The 20,895-nt window shown below is 45.0% G+C and overlaps 6 protein-coding genes across 8 annotated transcripts; 3 read left to right on the top strand and 3 right to left on the bottom strand.

Annotated features, from left to right (window-relative positions):
• Nucleotides 1–935: 935 nt before the first annotated feature.
• LOC128303967 (ubiquitin-like domain-containing CTD phosphatase 1) lies at nucleotides 936–2,259 on the bottom strand. Its single transcript, XM_053041076.1, has 4 exons — nucleotides 2,034–2,259; nucleotides 1,907–1,974; nucleotides 1,577–1,829; nucleotides 936–1,509 (listed from the first exon to the last, which is right to left on the bottom strand). The coding sequence occupies exons 1-4, from the start codon at nucleotides 2,194–2,196 to the stop codon at nucleotides 1,022–1,024; spliced, it is 972 nt and encodes a 323-aa protein (XP_052897036.1). The 5' UTR covers nucleotides 2,197–2,259; the 3' UTR covers nucleotides 936–1,021.
• A 103-nt stretch (nucleotides 2,260–2,362) lies between these two features.
• On the top strand, nucleotides 2,363–3,654 carry LOC128304347 (E3 ubiquitin-protein ligase FANCL). 2 transcript variants are annotated; one of them, XM_053041526.1, is made up of 3 exons: nucleotides 2,363–2,465; nucleotides 2,523–3,440; nucleotides 3,515–3,654. In XM_053041526.1, exons 1-3 carry the CDS (start codon nucleotides 2,391–2,393, stop codon nucleotides 3,629–3,631), a joined length of 1,110 nt encoding a protein of 369 aa, XP_052897486.1. In that variant the 5' UTR covers nucleotides 2,363–2,390; the 3' UTR covers nucleotides 3,632–3,654. The 2 variants fall into 2 exon arrangements, with proteins under 2 accessions (XP_052897486.1, XP_052897485.1); XM_053041525.1 differs by having other exon boundaries at nucleotides 2,523–3,654.
• Nucleotides 3,655–3,818: 164 nt separating this feature from the next.
• Nucleotides 3,819–5,685, top strand: LOC128303723 (uncharacterized protein CG4449). The gene is made up of 6 exons (XM_053040776.1): nucleotides 3,819–3,889; nucleotides 3,955–4,257; nucleotides 4,325–4,405; nucleotides 4,478–4,722; nucleotides 4,845–5,142; nucleotides 5,206–5,685. The coding sequence occupies exons 1-6, from the start codon at nucleotides 3,850–3,852 to the stop codon at nucleotides 5,502–5,504; spliced, it is 1,266 nt and encodes a 421-aa protein (XP_052896736.1). The 5' UTR covers nucleotides 3,819–3,849; the 3' UTR covers nucleotides 5,505–5,685.
• A 4,289-nt stretch (nucleotides 5,686–9,974) lies between these two features.
• On the top strand, nucleotides 9,975–14,717 carry LOC128303304 (chaoptin-like). The gene is given in 6 exon segments (XM_053040218.1): nucleotides 9,975–10,004; nucleotides 10,007–10,028; nucleotides 10,031–10,169; nucleotides 10,438–10,582; nucleotides 10,699–11,502; nucleotides 11,583–14,717. Coding segments are annotated over 6 exon segments (4,275 nt in total).
• Nucleotides 14,718–15,487: 770 nt separating this feature from the next.
• On the bottom strand, nucleotides 15,488–16,263 carry LOC128302247 (uncharacterized). Its single transcript, XM_053039027.1, has 2 exons — nucleotides 16,002–16,263; nucleotides 15,488–15,930 (listed from the first exon to the last, which is right to left on the bottom strand). The coding sequence occupies exons 1-2, from the start codon at nucleotides 16,261–16,263 to the stop codon at nucleotides 15,539–15,541; spliced, it is 654 nt and encodes a 217-aa protein (XP_052894987.1). The 3' UTR covers nucleotides 15,488–15,538.
• Nucleotides 16,264–16,337: 74 nt separating this feature from the next.
• On the bottom strand, nucleotides 16,338–17,856 carry LOC128302246 (histone-lysine N-methyltransferase PRDM16-like). 2 transcript variants are annotated; one of them, XM_053039025.1, is made up of 2 exons: nucleotides 17,726–17,856; nucleotides 16,338–17,629 (listed from the first exon to the last, which is right to left on the bottom strand). In XM_053039025.1, the coding sequence occupies exon 2, from the start codon at nucleotides 17,610–17,612 to the stop codon at nucleotides 16,338–16,340; it is 1,275 nt and encodes a 424-aa protein (XP_052894985.1). In that variant the 5' UTR covers nucleotides 17,613–17,629; nucleotides 17,726–17,856. The 2 variants fall into 2 exon arrangements, with proteins under 2 accessions (XP_052894985.1, XP_052894986.1); XM_053039026.1 differs by having other exon boundaries at nucleotides 17,730–17,854.
• Nucleotides 17,857–20,895: the final 3,039 nt, after the last annotated feature.

The raw sequence follows: 20,895 nt of genomic DNA, 5'->3' as shown, positions 1-20,895 counted from the left end.
TTTTCACAATATATTCCATTTTATGTGAATTTTACATATTCTTAAAACAAATGAGTATATATTACAGGTTCAAAACAATAAGCACTCAAATTTTGTATGATAAAGCTCGGCTTAAAGCACAACACCATGATGAACTGGTGCAAAAAACCAACAGTATAGCAACAACGAAGAATTGTGCCTCTGCAAACACATTTCCTTTCCTCAAATCATAATACTGGTGTAATTTACGTACATTAGTACCAGATTTTTTTTCCATTTCCTACCCCATACTTATGACTGATTATCATCCAGAGCTTATATACGCAGCAAAAAATCACCACAAGCACTCGAGCAAACGGTACTTTGGTTCACTGAAAACATAGGTTTTTACATTATGCACACGATACTCACGATTTTCCCGGTCAGCAACTTCACAAAACATTCGTCATCTGAGAAACGTAAATAAGAACTGATACGTACATTGAATACAGCGTACGGTCACACTTGTCAAAATTTTCACTACAATTTGCTGGCTGCCTGCTGGTTGGGTAAAGGTTTGCGATTGCCACGATTCCTTTTCACATGCGGTAAAGTTCGCTCAATCTTTGATTTTGCATGGGATACAGCGTGTTTTGGGTATGATTTGCACTAATTTTAACTTCATCAAGTGTAATCTTAATTCACCAAAACGTATTAGCAAATGGACCGAAACCAACTTTGCTTGGGTCTGCAGACACCAAGCAAAATATAGCCGGTTTGACAAGGTTACATCAAACTTGGTAAAACTTATTTTGTCCGAAATGACCGAGCCTTGTAAATGTCGAACAAACGTGTTTTTCGAACATCATGTGAGGTTTGTGTCTTGGGAATCGGCTGATACATTTCCATCCCATGGGTTTACAAAGTGAAAAAACGTTTCTTTTTGCGATAATTAGAAAACGATTCAACATCACACATGTATCCCGCAGCATTCTTAATGTTTATTGCAAAACGAAAATAGAAATACAATGAGGCCGTTGGCGTCAACCTTTTTTTTTGCGCACTAATGAGATCGTTTCTTGGACAGATAATCTTCCCATCTTCGATGGTTGAGTGTATCAAAATCGTCACAGTGTTCGGCAATCGCTTTCAAATATTTCGCCAGCTTCAGCAGTTCCTTATCCTTGTGCCGATTCAAATGCGCCTCCGAGAATGGTTTGATGCGCAAACCCGACTTAGGATTCATCAGAAAGTTGCGCCGCAAATCATCGAACATGATTGTATTCTTGGACGAATACTGGTTGTACTTGCCCCAGATAACTCCGAGCGGTTTTACCTCAATAACGCCACGTAAAGGGCATAGCACCGTTATCATTGCCGCATCATCCAGCATAAACACCAACTTATAATCCCTCGTATCATCTGTTACTCCGAGCAACTTCATTTTTTCCACAATCCATCTCATCGACGTTGCAGACCATATTGCGATGTCGTAGTACTGATAAGCTGACGACAAGAACTCGTGCAGATACGGTCTCATCAATTCCGCTCCTGCGTGTAAAAAACGTGTAAAAATAGTTCATGTTAGTGCTCCCAGTATGAAGGTTTCTTTACGAACCATTCTCAGCGGCCGATCGATGATCAAATATAGTGTAATCAATGTCCAACACTAGCAGCCGTTTGCCTTCGCGAGGTGGATTCAATTCTTTGATGGTGTAATCCTTAATTCGTTTGTTGATTTTGGCCAAATAAACGTCCTTGTTTTCGAACGGAACGTTGTCTTCCTCCTCGTTGTCCAGATCGTTCACAACGCTCCCTACGTCATCGGGTCGCGAAGAGGCCTCCTGGATGTCGGATTCTAGCGAACCAACCTGTTACGATGGCGAAACGATCGTGTAAATTCAATCTTCCAAACCCTTCAGTGGACACGACAAAAATATCTGCTTACCATCATTACTTTGAAATTGGCCTTCAGTTCCAAAGCTCCCAACACCATATCATCCGTAACCGGCTTTCCTGAAAGCATGATAGTTTCAGCATAATACACCATACGACTTGCATTAATTACAACGTACCTTTATGCTTCAAGTTCAGCAGCTTCTGCCGTTCGGGCCTGACCTGTGTCTTTTTGCATATTTCGTGTCTCAAGACGGCAACCGTGTCGTGCTCGGTAAGATCCTCGATAGGGAATTCCTTACCGCTCCATTTGATGATTAGCGATACTTCCTTCGAATCCATTTCACTGATGAGAATTATGTTTTTCGCTGCAATGTTTTTTACTTCTCCAGTATGCGTCGTACACCGTTTGTGGCAACTTTGACAACTCAGCCCAGAAGTCAGCAAGCTTCGGTTGATGCAAAATGTCAATACACATGTAAACAACCGGCAAATCGCGGTACATGCGTAAACAGCGATCGACGTTCAGAAGAAAAATGAACGAATTTCTGCAAAATTTTCCATTTTTAGTGCAACTAGAGCCGTACCACTTTGTCGGACTTTACAAGAAGGTAATGTAGCGCTCGAAATACGATTCTCAAAATGTTTATTCTGGATTCGGTTTTCAGGTGTACAAAATACAGCTATACCTTCCAAACTATCCTACAACAAGCGGTCAACAGGTAACAGTATTTCGCGGAAACCATCCGATTGTGTTGCCACCGGACCATTCACCCATCTTGCAAGTCGATAAATATGTGCACAATCTCTTAGCCGCGCTGGATTCCACCAATGCTCTACCCAATGGGACAACATCTGCCTCATTCGAAGATACCACTGTATTGACCAATCTTGCACTGGAATTGTTGGCTATTCAGCATCAAAATGGGTGTAAAGTAGCTTTCGACAAACCCCTGATGCATGTAGAGTTTTCAGAGTTCGAAAGTAGAGGCAAACACTGGCTATCTCTTCATCGCGTCGGAGGGGAACTCTTCAAAGTTGCCCAACACACTCTTCCAGAGCTTGCTGTGTGCGAAATCTTCAAAAGACAGACAACATTGCAAAGACACTTGCAGGTGTTCCTGGACACACTCGAGCAGCTAGAAGAGTTTTACAATAATCTCAGTACAATCGACGAACTGTGCTACGTTATCCTGCCTGCAACGATAGACACCAAGACCACGTATAGAATCTTTAAATACGATCGGAAAGCGTTTCTGAAGATATCCCTCCATCCGCTACAACCAGCAGCAGTGGATATTGCATTTTTCGGACCAACGAAACAAGTGGCAAAGCTGAGAGAAATATACGATGAAAAGCAGGACGATTGGAATCCCGAATGTAACGTGTATACCAACCTGGTGCGCATATTTAACATCATCGCCTTCCCAATGCGTCCTTCAGGCGATCAGTCTATAAGTTTGCAGAACAGTGAGGAAAACTGTGGAATATGCATGAATTATCACGATGCAGAAGAGAGGGTACCGATAATTTCGTGCGATAACGAACAATGCCATCTTATATTTCATATTCACTGCCTGAAGAAGGTAGGATACCGTTGTAGAAGCTTGCATTCAACAATTGTGATCGGTATATACGTTCTTCATTGTTTCATTTGCAGTGGTTTTCTACTCAGCGTGAAAGTAAGAAAATTTTCACCATATCTATAGGCAACTGTCCGTACTGCACACACAAAATATCGTCCAGCTTTGACGAGATACTAGAAATGCTGAAATGAAGGGGATAAATAAAGATGTTGCATTTTCATATCTGTTTTAACCGTCGGAACAGTATGCCGACTATTGGACTATCTTAATGTTTCAATAACGTCTAATTTAAAATAAGAACAAACCGTCTTTTTGACAGCTGCCTTCAACATCAAACGACGAGTTGTCAACGGAAATAATACAAACTTCGCATTTCATTCAAGTAAACAAGCTTGACCGGTCGCACACAATGTCCGATATTTTTGAGAATTTGGACAGCTTTTTAGATAGTGAGCAATTCTGGGTTTTCAGCGTGAAATGTTTAACTAGCTAACGAACGCCTTTATCTTTGTAGATTACGACGAAAACAACATATCATCAAACAGCATCCTGTTCAATGCAGAACGCGACAGCAATGCAAACGATTCGTTGGGTAACGATTATTCTAGGGGGCTAAGCACCAGCTCTGCTGGGAAGAATAACAATAAAATCGTAAAAGATAGAAGTCGCGGCAGAAAGTCTCAAACCAATAGAGACAAAAGTGCCCGAACCTCTACAGCTACCTCAGCTACGACTAGCAATGTCCCGGTTTCTTCTACTCCAGCGCCAGCGCCTTCCGTTTTTGATTTGACAGCTATGACGCTACTTAGCGCAGCAGGCAAGTAGTGTGTGGCAATCGGTTGTTTCAAACGCTTACAAACCCCATTTCCTTTATATCTTTCCAGAGGATATGCAATTACTCCTTCGCTTATTCGATTCTATCTTCAACTCTAAAAATCCGCTCGTGAAGGAATTGGTGAAGGACAGTACGTAGAATAGTCAGCTAATACGCACTAAGAAAATGTTGCGTTCACTTTTCCTTTTAACATATTTTACAGGAGAGGCAATGCTGACGAAACGAAGCTTCACTACGCTAAACAATAGCTACAACAAGAAACCTCCCGTCACAGCGAGCGAGCTGTTGAAGGTGAAGCAAAAAATAGATGCAGTAAGAACTAAATTAACGCAACTAGACCAAAGGATAAAAAATGTGCTACAGCCTGTGTCTTTAGATCAGCCCTCGCCGGGCTCACGACGGACAAGGAATAGCACACGCCGGAACCAAGCGAGTGCGCCGGTTGTGGTAAGTTATCCCACCGATTGCTGTAAATGCTTTAAATGTTGTACATATTATACGGTGCTTAATTATCCTCCTCTGTAAGTGTCGACAAATTTAACCATAACCCAATTTGGCATTTTTTGCAGATAACGTTAGACTCGGATGACGACAGTATGCCAGAGTTCGTAGGGCAGGTAAACAATCCCAGCAAAGCAAATAATTCATTTGAGACGGAAAACTATGTAATGCGCATCAAAGTACGATGGGGCATGGGCATCGAGATGTTCGAGCATCGAAGGTTTCAAAAGTTTGCCGACATGTTCGCGCAGCTGGCTGCGAAGGAGTCCGCCGATAGTTCGTGCATTTTCCTGAACCTGGAAGATCGCATTGTGTACCCGAACGATACGCCGGATTCCATCAATTACAAACCAAATCAATTCATTTGTAGGTATTCAGAAGAACGCCACACATAAAAGAATCAATCCCATTACATTGTTATCATTACAGCTGGCCGCATTTTGAAGAGTAAAGCACCGGGTCTTCCCACCGCATCGGCTTTGACAACCAGTAACAATAGCACCATCTCGCTAAAGATACAGATGGAAACACGAAAGCAACCGCTACGCATACAGATAGACAAGCAGCAAACCATGTCAGTATTGGTGATCAAATGTGCGGAAGAACTAAAATGTAAACCGAAAGACATTAAATTGTACTTTGACGGTGAGCTTATCGATAACAGTTCCAAACCAGAGGATCTGGACCTTGAGGGAGACGAAATACTCGACATTCGTTTTACTAAGTGATGAAATTACTGTCGAAGCGTGTTTTAGTTCAACGTTATCGTTCCGTTTAAACTCTGTGTCCGAATGTATAGAATAGTTAAATTTTTAAAACTTGGTAGTAGTAACCTCAGAAGTAGAACCGAGAACAGCAAGTAATAACCTTTGTTGATCTTCGATGATGTATTCAAATTCCATTCGCAGTTAAACAAATTTTTAATAAATGACACCAAGTAACGTATTATTGATTTAAAATCCTCACAAAAAACTCCGTAACCGTTTCGGTAATACACAAAAGCAACGCCGTCCTTAGATCTGTTTGCACCAATACAATGAAAAAGTCGGTCTGTGTGTGTGCATGTGTGTTTGGGTTACCGGATTGCGTGGGCTCGAACCCTTGCGATGATCGCGGCGGTATATCTTAAGAGAGCCGTTCACTTCGAGAGCGATCTGGCGGGCTCGACTTGTCCGCCAAGATATTGCTCCCCCCAAATCGTGTTCCGGCGTAGGGCTCTCGCATCCCGACCAGCCACACCATTCGCTCAGTTCGCATCTTGCTGTAAGTGTGAATGGATCGACGACCAGCCAGTCGGTGATCGTGCGGCGAGAGTTTACAGATCGTCTAACGCGGCCACCTGTGAGCGTATTACGGCCACCATCTTACGGTAATCGGGATCTGCGTGCGTGTGCGCAAACCAGTGACCAGTGTGTGCAACAACCTGCCCAGCGCTGCCAGCCAACCAAACTGATCGCCGATTCGCGCGGTTGCCCGCCATCTAACGGGTTCTGGTGTTGAGGAATTCTTCGGCTGCTCTAGTAGAAATAAAAGAAAACACTTTAGTGTGCAGACAGAATTCAGCCTCCGGGTGTGTAACAGTGCGCGGGTGCCGTTTGGACGAATTCCGAAGAATTCCCGTCCGGACACTCGGTGCTTCGTACAAAGGAAGTCAAAAGATCTGTGTAGCTGTCTGTGTGGGTGTGTGTTTATTTCAAATGTAAGATTTGATTAATTTAAGTGCCACTATTATACAACATAATAATATAAGCATAACATGATATAGACTGTGCGTAATATTAGTGATGCTAGTGCCAACTGCCATACAAGTGTGTTTTTCTTACTGAATGAAGTACACAGAAATACCCAGGAAAATTGTTTGTGTGTGAAAAGAAAGCAGTGTCACGCACAATAGAAGACGTTTTCCATGTTGTGTGAGATGGTGCCGTGTGTAAGGCTAGAGCGAGAGATGATCGTGCGTCCCTACGGAACACATCAGCATCATCATCGTTCGTCATTCGCCACACTATTGATCTTGCATTCCAATCGGAATCCATGCCGAGATACGGCATCCCATCATCATCATCGCAGTCGTCGTCATCATCATCATCTAGCCCACGGATCCATCCATCCATCCATTCATCCCTTCCGTCGAAAGTCCCCTTCGTTATCGAATTCTTCGTATAACCAGTTTACCACTTTCGAATTTTTCATGCATAGCATACCCACGGAACAACACCTCCCCTTTGGCTATACAGAAACGCCTCCGAGGGGGTGAAAAAAACGAACCGAGACGGGCCACCCTTGCCGCTCGGAAAGCCCAACCCCTTGCTCCGGAGAGTGTTTGGTGCGTCTCTCGGTGTGTACCGTGTTTTTCGCTCCTTATTTTCATTTAATTTTGAGGTCAACACCAACACACACAGCCGGTCCCGCAAAGGGATTCCGCTGCGAGGGCTGCTCTTTCTCCTGTCCGCTCGATCCGCACGATCATCGTCTGCGGGCCCGCATGATCATCGTCGCCGAAAGAGAGAAAAGATGGCTTTTTCTTCTCTATTTTCTTACCTTTCTTTTACCGTTTTTTTTTGCGCGCGCTCATGTGTGTGTGTGTGACGAGGGAAGTAAAGAAAGAAGCTGTGAATGAGATGCTGCCCGAAACAGGTGATGCGGGTGCGTGCGGCAACTTGGGCTCTCTCTCTCTCCTTCGCTCGCTCTCGCGCACGTTCCAGGCGATTTAGGGTAGAAAGACTTCAACGAGCGGACAGACGAGAAACCCCTGCTTGTTGTAGATGCTTGTGTAACGCTTTATTGAACTATTCAAGACTATTTGTTTCGTCCGTCAACCCCTCTACTTATGCTTTCTTTCACCTCACGAGCATCTTCACGATCCTTGCGCAGGTCATCCTACCGAAAGGGGCGTTTATCATACGCAATCGCAATCTGCTAAACAAAATTTTGCTTTTTTTACTTGCGCCTCGATCAACGAATATAACAGTACGATGTGACAATGGCGTAACAATTTTGTCCATTTGCTCTGTTTGGTTTGAATAATCTTACGACCGGTGCGCAACGAACGCGTCAACGTCAACATAATTAGACCCCTGTGTGAGGTTTCACCCTACTCTGCCGATGTATCCACCACCACTGGTGATCGTGTCACGATCGTCCAAGCTCGCACTTATATATGTTTATATATATATATGTAGAAAAAAAACTACTCTCTGTTCACTTTTTTTCCAAACGCATGGCCCAACACGCGAGCGTTAATTCTTTGCTGCTACGTACGAATTATCAGAGCGCGTGATCGATGGAAAATTTGCCTTTACGCTGCCGCCCTACGGTGAAAATCGATTTATTTCCTTTTTGATTTCTCCACTGTCGGCCATGCTAAGCGTTTTCGCGCACAGTTTTTCTCGCCCTGTCTCACCAAGATTGTTGTCTCGATCGACAAGGCATGTTGCCTCGCCATCGCACACACACACACACCGCGGTGCTGTGCGGCATAAGGCCAAGTTCTTCAGAACACAAACAGCATCTAACGAAATTGCAGTCGCGTCCGAATGTGGTCGGCCTTGAAATCGGCTTGACTGTTGCCACATTTCCATACCCCAAGTGTGGATACACAATCGATACGCTAAAAATATGCTAATCAAGGCTGCCTAAACCATTGGGACATTTTGTTTGCTGTTTTATCGGGGCGCAGGTTTGTTTGTCCAATGCGCGAGGAGCCCCAAAGAGTGAATGGTCGGGTGTTGGATACACGCAATTTCCCTTACCGCCTTATGGTATTTAATCGGCATTGTAAAGGTGATGTGACAATTTTGAAATGTCTTCGTTTACTCCATGTGTATAATTGGAAAAACGTATTGCTAATACGGTAGAATCGATGTATGTTTAGCATATTACGTATATGAATTCACATATTATCTTTCAGCATTAGCAGTACGATCACTTCATTTCATTATAACTTATAGTTTCAGCAATTTTTGAGCAATGTTTGAGCAATTTTTGAGGTTTATCGAGTACTTAAGTAATTAACTTTGAATGAGAAGTTTTAATTTCAAGTAGACGTTTCGTCATATTAATATATTTAGGAAAATATGGAAAAATCTATTATAATGGAATAAAAAAAAGTAAGATTAATCCATTACATCCCGGGGGTACGAAACCTTAATACAAAAGGGTATGAAACTTTAAGAAATTCCTTCTAGGAAAGGTCCAAAACAGGGAGGGACATTATTTTAATTTGGCCATCCTCGAAATATCTGAGGAACAAAAACCGAACTAAATAAAAAAGGAATTTAAAATTCTCTCTTTTTCTCAATTAAAATTGTATGCAAACATGTATTCTTACCGTTACCTTCCATCATTTTATCACCAATATCAGCAATAGGACATCTAAGAGAATTCAAGTTTTTGCCATTTAGGATGACCATTTGTTTAACTCGAACACAAAACAAAAAAACAACAAAAATTAACCTAAACAACCAAAACAAGAAATGTTTCTAGTAGTGCTTTTACTTGATGAATCTTTTGAGAAGAGCCATTCATACGAATCTTTAATGAGGAGTCACTCCAATCAGTAATCGACTCTCAAAAGATCCATAAATCCTCCGTGCAGTGATGGATTACTTGCATCTCGAAGATCCAAAGCAGAGTGAGGTTCAGATTCATTCAGTTCAGAATGCGACTCAGATCCAACCAACACTAGTTCCTAATATTATAGTCATTCTTAACTTGCCATCTGATACCTAGTTAATAACAAGTGTGGAGTACTTGGAGTGTGGAGTTTAATGAGTAAAACTTTTTGTTTTAAACTGTATTTTATTATAAGAAATTTCCTACCCTCGGAGTCATAATGGGGGGGTGATCATGAATGAAATGATGAATGATCATGAATATCAAATATCGAAATAAAATTCTCTCATTCGCTGTCTACATTCCAAGTACATCACGATCATTGCACACACGTGCGGCAACGTTTTTCACTATTCAAAATCCCATTTAATACCCCATTAATTAAGTCCTATTCGCTTCACCGATTCACTGCTATTGCAGTACATTAAACAGCTAAAACGCCACCGACAAGCTACCGATCAACGAATGGTGTCGATTTATTGCCCAGAGGTTGGGGTTGTTTTTAACCAATTCATTTTCCTTTTAAATTAGTAATTTACACTTTCGTGCGTTATATTTCTACTCTCTTTGTTAATAATAAAACAATGCCTTTCTCCCGCACCAAACATAAAAAAAAATAGGCGTGTGTGACAGGCGGCAAATACCACCCCAAATATGACGCCAATAATTACCAACAATTTGCCCAGGCTTTTGGTGCTGTTCGCGTGTGCCCTAGCTTCCGTTTCGTGTGCGTGGCGCCCGTGCACCGATCTGGACGCGCTGCTTAAAATACCGTGCCGGTAAGTGTTTGTTGGTAAATTGCCCATCCCCTGTCCGTCCGCACCACCCACCAAAAAGCCACCCTCACCCGGTCCATTAGGCCGTGGTAGTGCGGTCCGCTTTTTGGCCTACAAATTTCACACCCGATCCGTTTCGCCAGACCGAATTGTGGGCAATTTTCGGTCCATTCGGATCGATACTTTTTTTCACGGCCAAACTTATTGATCGTGGTGGGCTGTTTTTTTTCTCTCTCTCTCTTTATCTTTCCTTTCTCCACCGATGGCGTAGATGCAACATTGAGACCGCTGGGAACAACAGCCAGTACGTTTTCGTGAACGTGAACTGCGATCGGACGACGCTAACAGCCCCGTTTCCGAGCGGCATTCCGATCATCTCATTTTCGCAACGCAACAGCGGCCATCAAGCATTGCCGGTAAGTGTGCAAGAGCACGTGCATCTTTCTATTTGCTCAAAGCAAACACAGCAATTGTGTTTGGGGCACCATGCGTTAAGCAGTATTTAGCAAACATTTTCGACTGTATTCTACAGGATCTGGCAATTCTTAATGCGCCCGTAAGGAAACTGGACTTCTCCAACAATGCGCTGCGATCGTTCGGCACGAAAGCGCTGTTCGGCAGTGTTGCCGAATATCTCACCGAACTGCGGCTGGCAAACAACCTGCTCGGCGACAGTCTGAATCCCATATTCTCCACCGAAGTTCTCCAGACACTGCAAGCGCTCAAGGTACTCGACCTGTCGGGCAATCAAATAATCGCACTGGAGGAAAGCATCTTCGATGGCAATCGACGGCTGGTGGAACTCTACCTAGACCAAAACAAGATCACCACGATCCCGGTGGCGGCTTTAAAGGGCCTGACCAGCCTAAAGTTGCTGTCGCTGCGCAGCAATCGTATCGATTCGCTTGAACCGGACGCATTCAACTTTGCCAACAAGCTGGAACGCTTGGATCTGCGCAATAATCGTGTTCGCAGCCTGAAATCGAAAGCCTTCGCTAATCTCGGCAGCATGAAGGAGGTGTTGCTGGCGGGCAATCAGCTGAGCCACATCGATGAGCGTGCCTTGGCGGGGATGGATATATTGCAGAAGCTGGACCTTTCCGACAACCTCCTGGCGGAGTTCCCGTCGGAAGCGCTTGGGTCCGTAGTGTCGCTGAAGGTACTGAACGTGTCGCTCAACAATATCGCCAAACTGGAATCGAACCATCTCGCGCAGATGAAAAATCTTCAAATTCTAGACATCAGCCGGAACACGATCGCCACCATCTTGCCGGGAACATTCCGCGAGCAGCTGCTCCTCAAGTACCTGGACCTGAGCCTTAATTCGCTTCGTACGGTAAGTGGCATGAGTTGTGATCCCCGCATTATGTCAGGTGAATGTTCTGTTCTTGATATACCGGGTTTTCTTCATCACAGATCGAAGACGATGCATTCGAAGGATTGGACAACCTGCAAACGCTCATTCTGCGCGACAACAACATACTCTTCATCCCGGGCAGTGCTCTCGGTCGGTTGCCAAAGTTGTCGAACCTGTACCTTGACTTTAACCGCGTTGCCGCATTATCTTCGAGCATACTGAAGTCGATACAGCCGGAAAATATTCGCTACCTGTCGCTGTCCCGCAACGTGATCCGGGAACTCCCGGGTGATAGTTTTGCCGCCTTCCGGAAGCTTATCTATCTGGACATCTCCGGCAACAGTCTGGGGGTGATCGGTGAGGATACGTTCAAAGGGCTCGAGGGTACGCTGATGGAGATCAAACTATCGTTCAACCGGATTGCATCGCTCCGGAAGATCGTGCTGCCGAAGTTGCGCCGGTTGGACTTAAGCTCGAACAGTATCGACGACCTTGCGATTGATTCGTTCCACAGCTTAAACAATCTGCTTTATCTGAACATGAGCGGCAACGAACACATCGGACAGGTTACGCGCACTATGATCTACCCCTTGACCAAGCTGCAGGTGATCGACATTAGTCACTGTGGGCTGAAGATGGTACAGGCCGACCTGTTCCACAACAACACCGATCTGCGCATTGCGCTGCTCAATCACAACCAGCTGAAGGTGATCGAGGAGGGCACGTTCCTAAATCTGAACAATCTGTTCGATTTATCGCTTGCCGACAATGGGTTGGAGCAGTTGCGTCCACGCTCGTTCGTCAATACGGTTAATCTGCGTTCGCTCAACCTTCGACAGAACGCGTTGCAAGAGCTGCGAGCTGATATGTTTACGACGGAGACCGCCCTGGAGGTGCTCGATGTGTCGCACAACATGCTAAAGAGTTTCACCTCCAACACGCTAAAGATACATCCGCGGCTGAGAAAGATTCTGCTCGCAAACAACCGGCTGGAGGTGTTCCCGCCTGAGCTGATTGCCGGTTTGGACCATCTGGAAGTGATCGATCTTTCAGGCAACCGGCTATCCACCATACAGCAACTTGACTTTGGGCGCTTGGCGAACCTGCGAGAGCTCTACCTGCGTTCGAACGTGATTGACTCCGTGCAGGATATGGCGTTCCACAACTCTTCGCAGCTTCAAATCCTCGATCTGGCCGCAAACCGCCTGGATCGCTTGTCTGAACGTTCGTTCGAAGGTACGCTGCGTCTGGAGCTGCTCGATCTCAGTGATAACAAGCTGAGCAGCCTGCCGGAGCAGGTACTAGCGAAGAGCCGCGTACAACAGCTCGAGCGTGTTTCGCTTGCCGGTAACAAGCTGGCCAGCATCCCGGTTGCGGCCTTCGGCGATCAGCACGACACACTGCAGACGCTCGATCTGAGTCACAACATGATCCGTGAGGTACCGCGCGCTGGCCATATGCTGATGATCAACACCAAACATTTCGACTTTTCCTACAATCCGCTCACACCGGAAGCGATCGCTACCGTGCTTGGTCAGCCGAAAACGGTACGTTCGCTCAATCTAGCCGGCACGGGTGTACGGGAGCTTCCGGTTCTGGAGACACCCTATCTTCGCAGCCTCAACCTGTCCTACAACAACATCTCCGCAGTAAGTCCGAAAGCATTCGAAAAGGTAACGCTGCTGGAGCGGTTAGATCTGTCCCACAACGCAATCGTCGATGCGGATGGTTTGCGCGATATCTGGTCAAAGTTGGGTCTGCTCGGGTATCTCGATCTGTCGAGCAACCCGATCCGCACGATCACCGCAACCACGTTTGAGAGGCTGGACGGTCTGACCGAGCTCTACATTCGGGAGCTTCCTGAGCTGGCACGGCTCGAGAAGAACGCATTCAAGCCGTTGAAGGATCTCGCCGTCCTGGAAGCATATCAGTACGCGAAGCTGGGCTACATCGATGTGCAGGGCATTGTGCAGGAGTTGCCGGCATTGGCCGCGGTCGACATTGAGGCAAAGGATGCGAACCTCGAGTCGGACCAGCTGCAAGTATTGCACCATCCCAAACTCCACACGTTGGGTCTGCATGGATACGCGCTCCAGAGTCTCTCGTCCGGTGCGTTCGCTGGTCTGCGCAACAAGTATCTCACTGTGCGACTCCACAACACCTCGCTGACGGCATTGCCACCGGCACTACTGCTACCATTACCCCGGTCGGCGCACATCGACTTCAGTATTGCCGGGTCGAAGGTCAGCACACTGACGCAACCCTTCTTAAGCTCGCTGGATGATCGGAAAAACAGCATCCAGATCGAGGGACTTGCAACGAACCCGGTGCGGTGCGACTGTCAGGCCCGTGCCTTCCGTCGCTGGATTCTGGCCACGAAGGTGAACGATGTACGGTGCGCTAGTCCGGCGCCCGTAGCGGGCAAACTGCTTACCGAGGTTGGTGATATCGAGCTGGTGTGTGACAATCGTAGCAAGGCGCCCACCAACCCCACACAACCGATGTTATCCAGTATCGGGACCGTCCTTAGCACCGGTACACGCACAACGCCAACGATCAGCTTCTACAACTACACGTCGGAGGTGCAGATGACGAAGTCTGCAGCCACCACCGAGCACGACATCATCTGGAGCATGCCGCCCGTATCCTCATCTTCGACGACCACCCGCTCCAAGGGTTCCAAGTCTAAGATTGCGTCAGCGGCGATGCCACCGTTGAAGAAGATGCCTTCGGCAAATGACGACACACTCATAATCGGCATCGTTGGCGGTGTGGTGGTGTTCATCTTTCTTCTCATCATTTGTATCTGCATCTGTCGGTTGAAGATGAACAACGACAGTTACCATCACCATCATCCCCGCGGTGGTCATCCGATGCCGATGGGCATGCCCGGTACGCTGCAGGTGAATTACACGGGCAAAAAGGGCCAACCGGCGGCCATGTATCCGACACTGGCACCGCCGTACGCGCAGAGCTATGCCACGCTGCCGTACAAACCGAATGGTTCACCGACCCAGGCCCGACCAAGCTATTCAACCATCGGCCGAATACCGTACCAGTATCAGAACCATTCGCTTATGTCCAGCCAGGCGGCGTTACACCATCAGCAGCAGCAGTCGTCCGGTCCTGGGACGCTCACGCACTCGTCCCACAATCCGTACATCGTGTACCAGGACGATAAGGTGTATCGATGAGACGGCTCTGGAAGATTGAACTTCATCCCGTTGCCCAAGATGGAGGAAGGATCAGCGGAGATTTCCACTGTCGTGGAAGTCCCAACACTCACCCGATCGGCTCTACCAATGAGTTCGAAAACTGTGCGCATGTGTATCTGTGTGTCTGTGTGAAAGTGTATGTATCATGTACTTGCATGTGTGTGTATGCGCGTATGTGTGTGATTTTAATCATTAATGCAATTATTATTGTTCATGTTTTGCCTTACTGGGCCGCCGCCACTACTGGGCGCCTTTTTAGGAGATAGAGAACTTTCCCGTTTTCCACACCAATTCTTCCTGTAGAGAACGATTCTTCAATCTTGCTCACAACTTTCATCCTCTCTTCGTTTGTTCGCCTTTAACGGCAGAACCGGTTTCGGTTTGTGCCGTTTGCCTATTCTAGGGGACCACCAGTAAAGAATGCTCAATATAATTTTACTCTCTAGTGAACGTATTTAATGAACATTTTTCACCTCTTGGTGCTGCCAATCGAGTAGGGTAACAGTGATCGATCTGGCCTGTTAGATAGTGAGAAGATTACAGTGAAATGGCGGGCTTTGTAAGTAAATCTGCATAATAAATAAATAGAACTAATGACAACAGGTTGCAGCAATATTGCTATGTTTCGAACATGAAAGGAAATCATGATTGAGAATTGAATTGTTAAAGTTGATGTCTTGTTAACTGTGCTAGCCTTGTTGTTGATTTCTTTCGTTATCCGACCGAGATCCGATCGTATGGCTGTTGGTATCTAAACGATTTAAATTACTTTTTGTATATATTTACCCAAAAGTTCCACTTTAAGTGTTTGTCTTATTTGTCCGCTCGTAGATCGCAACACAGTTGATGTTTTCACTTCCGATGGTGAACTGATCCGCCAGTTGCCAATCGCGACAAAACCACTCACCGGGCGCTAAAGGTAAAGGATTGGTATGTACACCCTTTTCACTGCCCGGACCAATTAGTAGTACGAAGCGACCGTGGAACTCCTTAACATACTGTTCGAACGCTGTACCGTTGTTGAAATAGCAGAACAAAAGAGCATCTACGCGTTCGTCGTGCCATTTAGACGTTACTTCCTTTACCGAACTGTCCGTTCCGTTGACGAAGACTAGTGGAATGTATCGAACGGGGGCGTACTTAGAGTTCCACCATTCCTCATCGATCTCAACACCGACAACACTGATGGTGCCTGGAAAAGAACAGTACAGTAATATTAATTTTCAAAATTGGTATTAGCGCATGTTTATAACCATTACTTACCATGCGCGCAACTGATGATCCACTCCAGCAAACCGGTACCACAACCTACACTAGCAATCTGTTGTATACCGTAACGATTTAGCGTGTCACTGAACCGTTCCACGTCCTGCTCGAGAGGCCAGGCCCACAAATAGTTCGACCGCTGAGCTGGTGAAAGATCTTGCCCTAGTTCCAGAATCTTTCGCCACTTTTTTGTTTTCATAAAACTTGCGATGTACTGCTGATCTTCCGCATCCGCATCTGTTGACTTCCGATCGAGCATGATACCGGGGGATTTTGCACCTTTTTCTTTTCTTCCGAACACAGCTCTAGTCGGTGTATTTCAACCTGCACACACTACACAATCGAACGGTCTGTCTGCGCCTTGCTACTGGTAATAAAGTACTGCGAGGTACGTTTACGCCAGTGAACTTCACAGAAATTATTAATAGATCCTAGGCCGCTGCCGCTGTTATTGGTAGTACCGTTGTCTTCACCAACACCATCTCTGTCGACCGTGTTTTCAACTGGTTTATGCCAACTGGCGAGTTGAACCGATGGGACGCGATCGTTTCTAAGCTTGCCGCTATCATCAGGCTTGATGTTAGTTTGACCTACTTCCGTCATTCGACTGTTGGCACTGGTGTTGTAGCTACTGCTATTTTGCGTAGTGGCAGGTTTTAAGATTTTGCGGTAGAGTTCTAGATTGTCTATACGAGCATTAAAGGAGGCTTTTGGTGTTTCCTGCCTAGCTGTGGGTATAGCACTGCCTTGGTTCGGATCATGGCCCGGGGAGCTACTGTTCACGAACGTACAATCACCATCCGACGACAGTATCGCGATGGGCGTTTTGGGCGTTCCAATCACCTGTATCACGCTAACCCGATTTGTCGGTATGGACGGTACCGGTTTAGTGCTCTTGAGTGCTTGCTGTTTGATCGCTTTCATCTCACCATTATTGATGTTACCGTTCGCATGTACGATAACTTTGAGATCACCTTCGGGATGGAAGCTTTTCGCATGCCGCACTATATTGTCCCTGCGCGTACTCGTCACACCACAGATCGAACATTTGAAGCCTTTCAATCGCGAGTGGGTTTTCAGGTGCCGCTCAAGGTTGCGTGCATCGATGAACTCTTTACTACAAGACTGGCATTGATAACGCTTCACGCGATGGCTCAACATATGGTGCTTTAGCGCATTTGTGCGCACAAACGTTTTGCCACATTCGTCGCACGAAAACGAACGACTACCGTCATGTACTACGAGATGTTTGGTAAGGTTACCCTTCAGGGTAAACTTCAGCGGACACAATTCGCATGCGAACTTCTCCTTTGGCGTATGCTTTGATTCTTTGTGTGTCTGCAAATGTGCCGCACTGTCGAAGCTGGCCCTACATCGGGTGCAATGGAAACGACCCGGTGCACTGTGCACCTTGTGGTGCAGCTCCAAATCACGCTTGTGTACATAGGTTTTATTGCAACGAGTACATGCATACCGGGTAGTACGGTGTACTTCATCGTGGAACTGTTTGTGAGACTTGGAATAGACGGTTTTGCAACAAGTTTCGCATTCGTAGCTAACACGCTTCGAGCATTGATTTGAGGATTTTGTTTTATCATTATCTTCCATTGACTGGGACACGTTACCTGCGGAGGTAAAATGATGGAAAGTGTTAACAGCTTGGAACATGCTCAGGAAAGGGTGATTTCGTTGATCATATATCAACGACCTTCGTTCGTTACCTACTGTTGTACAAAACACTATTCAAAAACTCGACACCTTTTCCATTTATCTGCTTCAAAATGTTCAGCTACAAAAACTACATCAAGTTATTTTAAATCATATTTACACGAATACAATAAACATTACTGCCACAAAACACAATAACACCAAATAATTCTAAACTAAGGCCCAATTCACAAAGCCGTGTCATAAACGTCAAACAACGGAGAGCGGAAAACCAAGATAAATATACAAAAGGTGACCCAATTGACAACTGGTCTAAAATAAACGCTATAATTGAAGAAAAAAATGCTCAACTCTGCTTGAGCCATACTTGAATCGCTCGAAACTGAATGTGTATGCGTGACCAACGACTTTTCGAAGCGTGAAATGTGGTTGTGTGTGTAATCGTCCGTGTAGCGACACGGCAACCATGATGACGATTCATCTTTGTTTACATTTTCTATCGGCGTACTGTCACAATTTCATAATTCGTCTGAGTTTGGTCGGGTGTTTGGAATTCTACCAGCAAAAAAAACGAATCAAATCTATCGAAATGTCTTCGCTGCCGTTGAAGAGAAGCCGCGTTGAAGAGAATCGGGCCAACAAGAAGCTGACGGAGATATTTTCTGAGCACCATCGCGAAGAAAGTCTGGATGCGGAAGTTCCGGGAATGAGCCGGATGGTGCCTCAACATAGCGGTAAGTTTTTGCTTAACTATTTAGCTAGAGTGGACACTTGGATTGTGTGGTGTAATAATAATGGTGTGTGAAATTCAGTGCAGTGACGAAATAGTGATAGAATTCTCCTTCTTTGTATTCGTATGTGTTGTGAAATTACACCCGGAGGTCCCCAGGTTCCGGTCAGCCGGTGATTGAGCAGGAAGACAAGCTGTCGATGGTGCTGCAGCGATTCTGGATGGTTATATGAAGATGTTATACGATTATGTATTACGATTATGTTATATGAAGAAGATATATTTGATGATGTTTGATGCTGGTTCTGGATTGGATGGATTTTTAACTACAGGTGTTAGTTGATAAATTTTGTTTAGTTTTTGCGGGTTTTGGATAACCTTTTTTCTTTTTTATTTCAGAATTATGAGCTGCCGGTGGTGATGTTGTTTGCTGCGGAAATCTATTCGCAGTTAATCGGACTGGAATGATGCTGGATTGTGCTGTTCTGGAAGTTGCTGGCTTGGAGATTTTAGCTGAAGTTTCCATCAAAGCTGTAAAGATAAATGTTAGTTAATACGGTATCTTAGTTATCATAAACAATAGATTAAATTTACCATTATTTTTTACAGGAATGAAGGCTGACGGTTCTGCAGTAGCTTTGGTACTGACGATACTGGCGGACAGGATTTAATCGTCAACTGTGCCAACCTAGCCGCCAACGCAAGAAGCGAACAATCCGGTGCCTGAGATACCGATTCCCGGGACATTTTTCCTACAAGCGAAAGAGAGTAGGTTAAAAATCACTTTCATGTTGTTAATTCACCATAATTTTACATACCTTTATGTTTTCCTTTCAGCAAAATGCTCGAACAAAATGGATACGATGATATCCCAACGAATAACAACTGGTTTTAGTAATAAAATGTAAAATATCACAAAGCGGTTTTTTTTGTTTATTTTACGATTTGTATTTGCGCTGTCAATGCGCCTTTGGCTTTTGACAGCTTGGATGACAATGGTAGCGCTAGAAGAACTGCATGAAAGCAAGCGTCGAACTGGTATAAACGTGCCTTAAACGTCTGCGATTTAAGGCACGTTTAAGGCGCCACTTTAAGGCACCGAACGCTCGAAAAACGCCTCAATTCTGCTATAAAATGTCAGTTGGGGACCCAATTGACAACTGGTCTAAAATAAACGCTATAATTGAAGAAAAAAATGCTCAACTCTGCTTGAGCCATACTTGAATCGCTCGAAACTGAATGTGTATGCGTGACCAACGACTTTTCGAAGCGTGAAATGTGGTTGTGTGTGTAATCGTCCGTGTAGCGACACGGCAACCATGATGACGATTCATCTTTGTTTACATTTTCTATCGGCGTACTGTCACAATTTCATAATTCGTCTGAGTTTGGTCGGGTGTTTGGAATTCTACCAGCAAAAAAAACGAATCAAATCTATCGAAATGTCTTCGCTGCCGTTGAAGAGAAGCCGCGTTGAAGAGAATCGGGCCAACAAGAAGCTGACGGAGATATTTTCTGAGCACCATCGCGAAGAAAGTCTGGATGCGGAAGTTCCGGGAATGAGCCGGATGGTGCCTCAACATAGCGGTAAGTTTTTGCTTAACTATTTAGCTAGAGTGGACACTTGGATTGTGTGGTGTAATAATAATGGTGTGTGAAATTCAGTGCAGTGACGAAATAGTGATAGAATTCTCCTTCTTTGTATTCGTATGTGTTGTGAAATTACACCCGGAGGTCCCCAGGTTCCGGTCAGCCGGTGATTGAGCAGGAAGACAAGCTGTCGATGGTGCTGCAGCGATTCTGGATGGTTATATGAAGATGTTATACGATTATGTATTACGATTATGTTATATGAAGAAGATATATTTGATGATGTTTGATGCTGGTTCTGGATTGGATGGATTTTTAACTACAGGTGTTAGTTGATAAATTTTGTTTAGTTTTTGCGGGTTTTGGATAACCTTTTTTCTTTTTTATTTCAGAATTATGAGCTGCCGGTGGTGATGTTGTTTGCTGCGGAAATCTATTCGCAGTTAATCGGACTGGAATGATGCTGGATTGTGCTGTTCTGGAAGTTGCTGGCTTGGAGATTTTAGCTGAAGTTTCCATCAAAGCTGTAAAGATAAATGTTAGTTAATACGGTATCTTAGTTATCATAAACAATAGATTAAATTTACCATTATTTTTTACAGGAATGAAGGCTGACGGTTCTGCAGTAGCTTTGGTACTGACGATACTGGCGGACAGGATTTAATCGTCAACTGTGCCAACCTAGCCGCCAACGCAAGAAGCGAACAATCCGGTGCCTGAGATACCGATTCCCGGGACATTTTTCCTACAAGCGAAAGAGAGTAGGTTAAAAATCACTTTCATGTTGTTAATTCACCATAATTTTACATACCTTTATGTTTTCCTTTCAGCAAAATGCTCGAACAAAATGGATACGATGATATCCCAACGAATAACAACTGGTTTTAGTAATAAAATGTAAAA

The sequence above is a fragment of the Anopheles moucheti genome, chromosome 3, assembly GCF_943734755.1.
Source record: "Anopheles moucheti chromosome 3, idAnoMoucSN_F20_07, whole genome shotgun sequence".
Lineage (NCBI taxonomy): Eukaryota > Metazoa > Arthropoda > Insecta > Diptera > Culicidae > Anopheles > Anopheles moucheti.
This window is presented reverse-complemented; position numbering and strand designations above follow the sequence as displayed.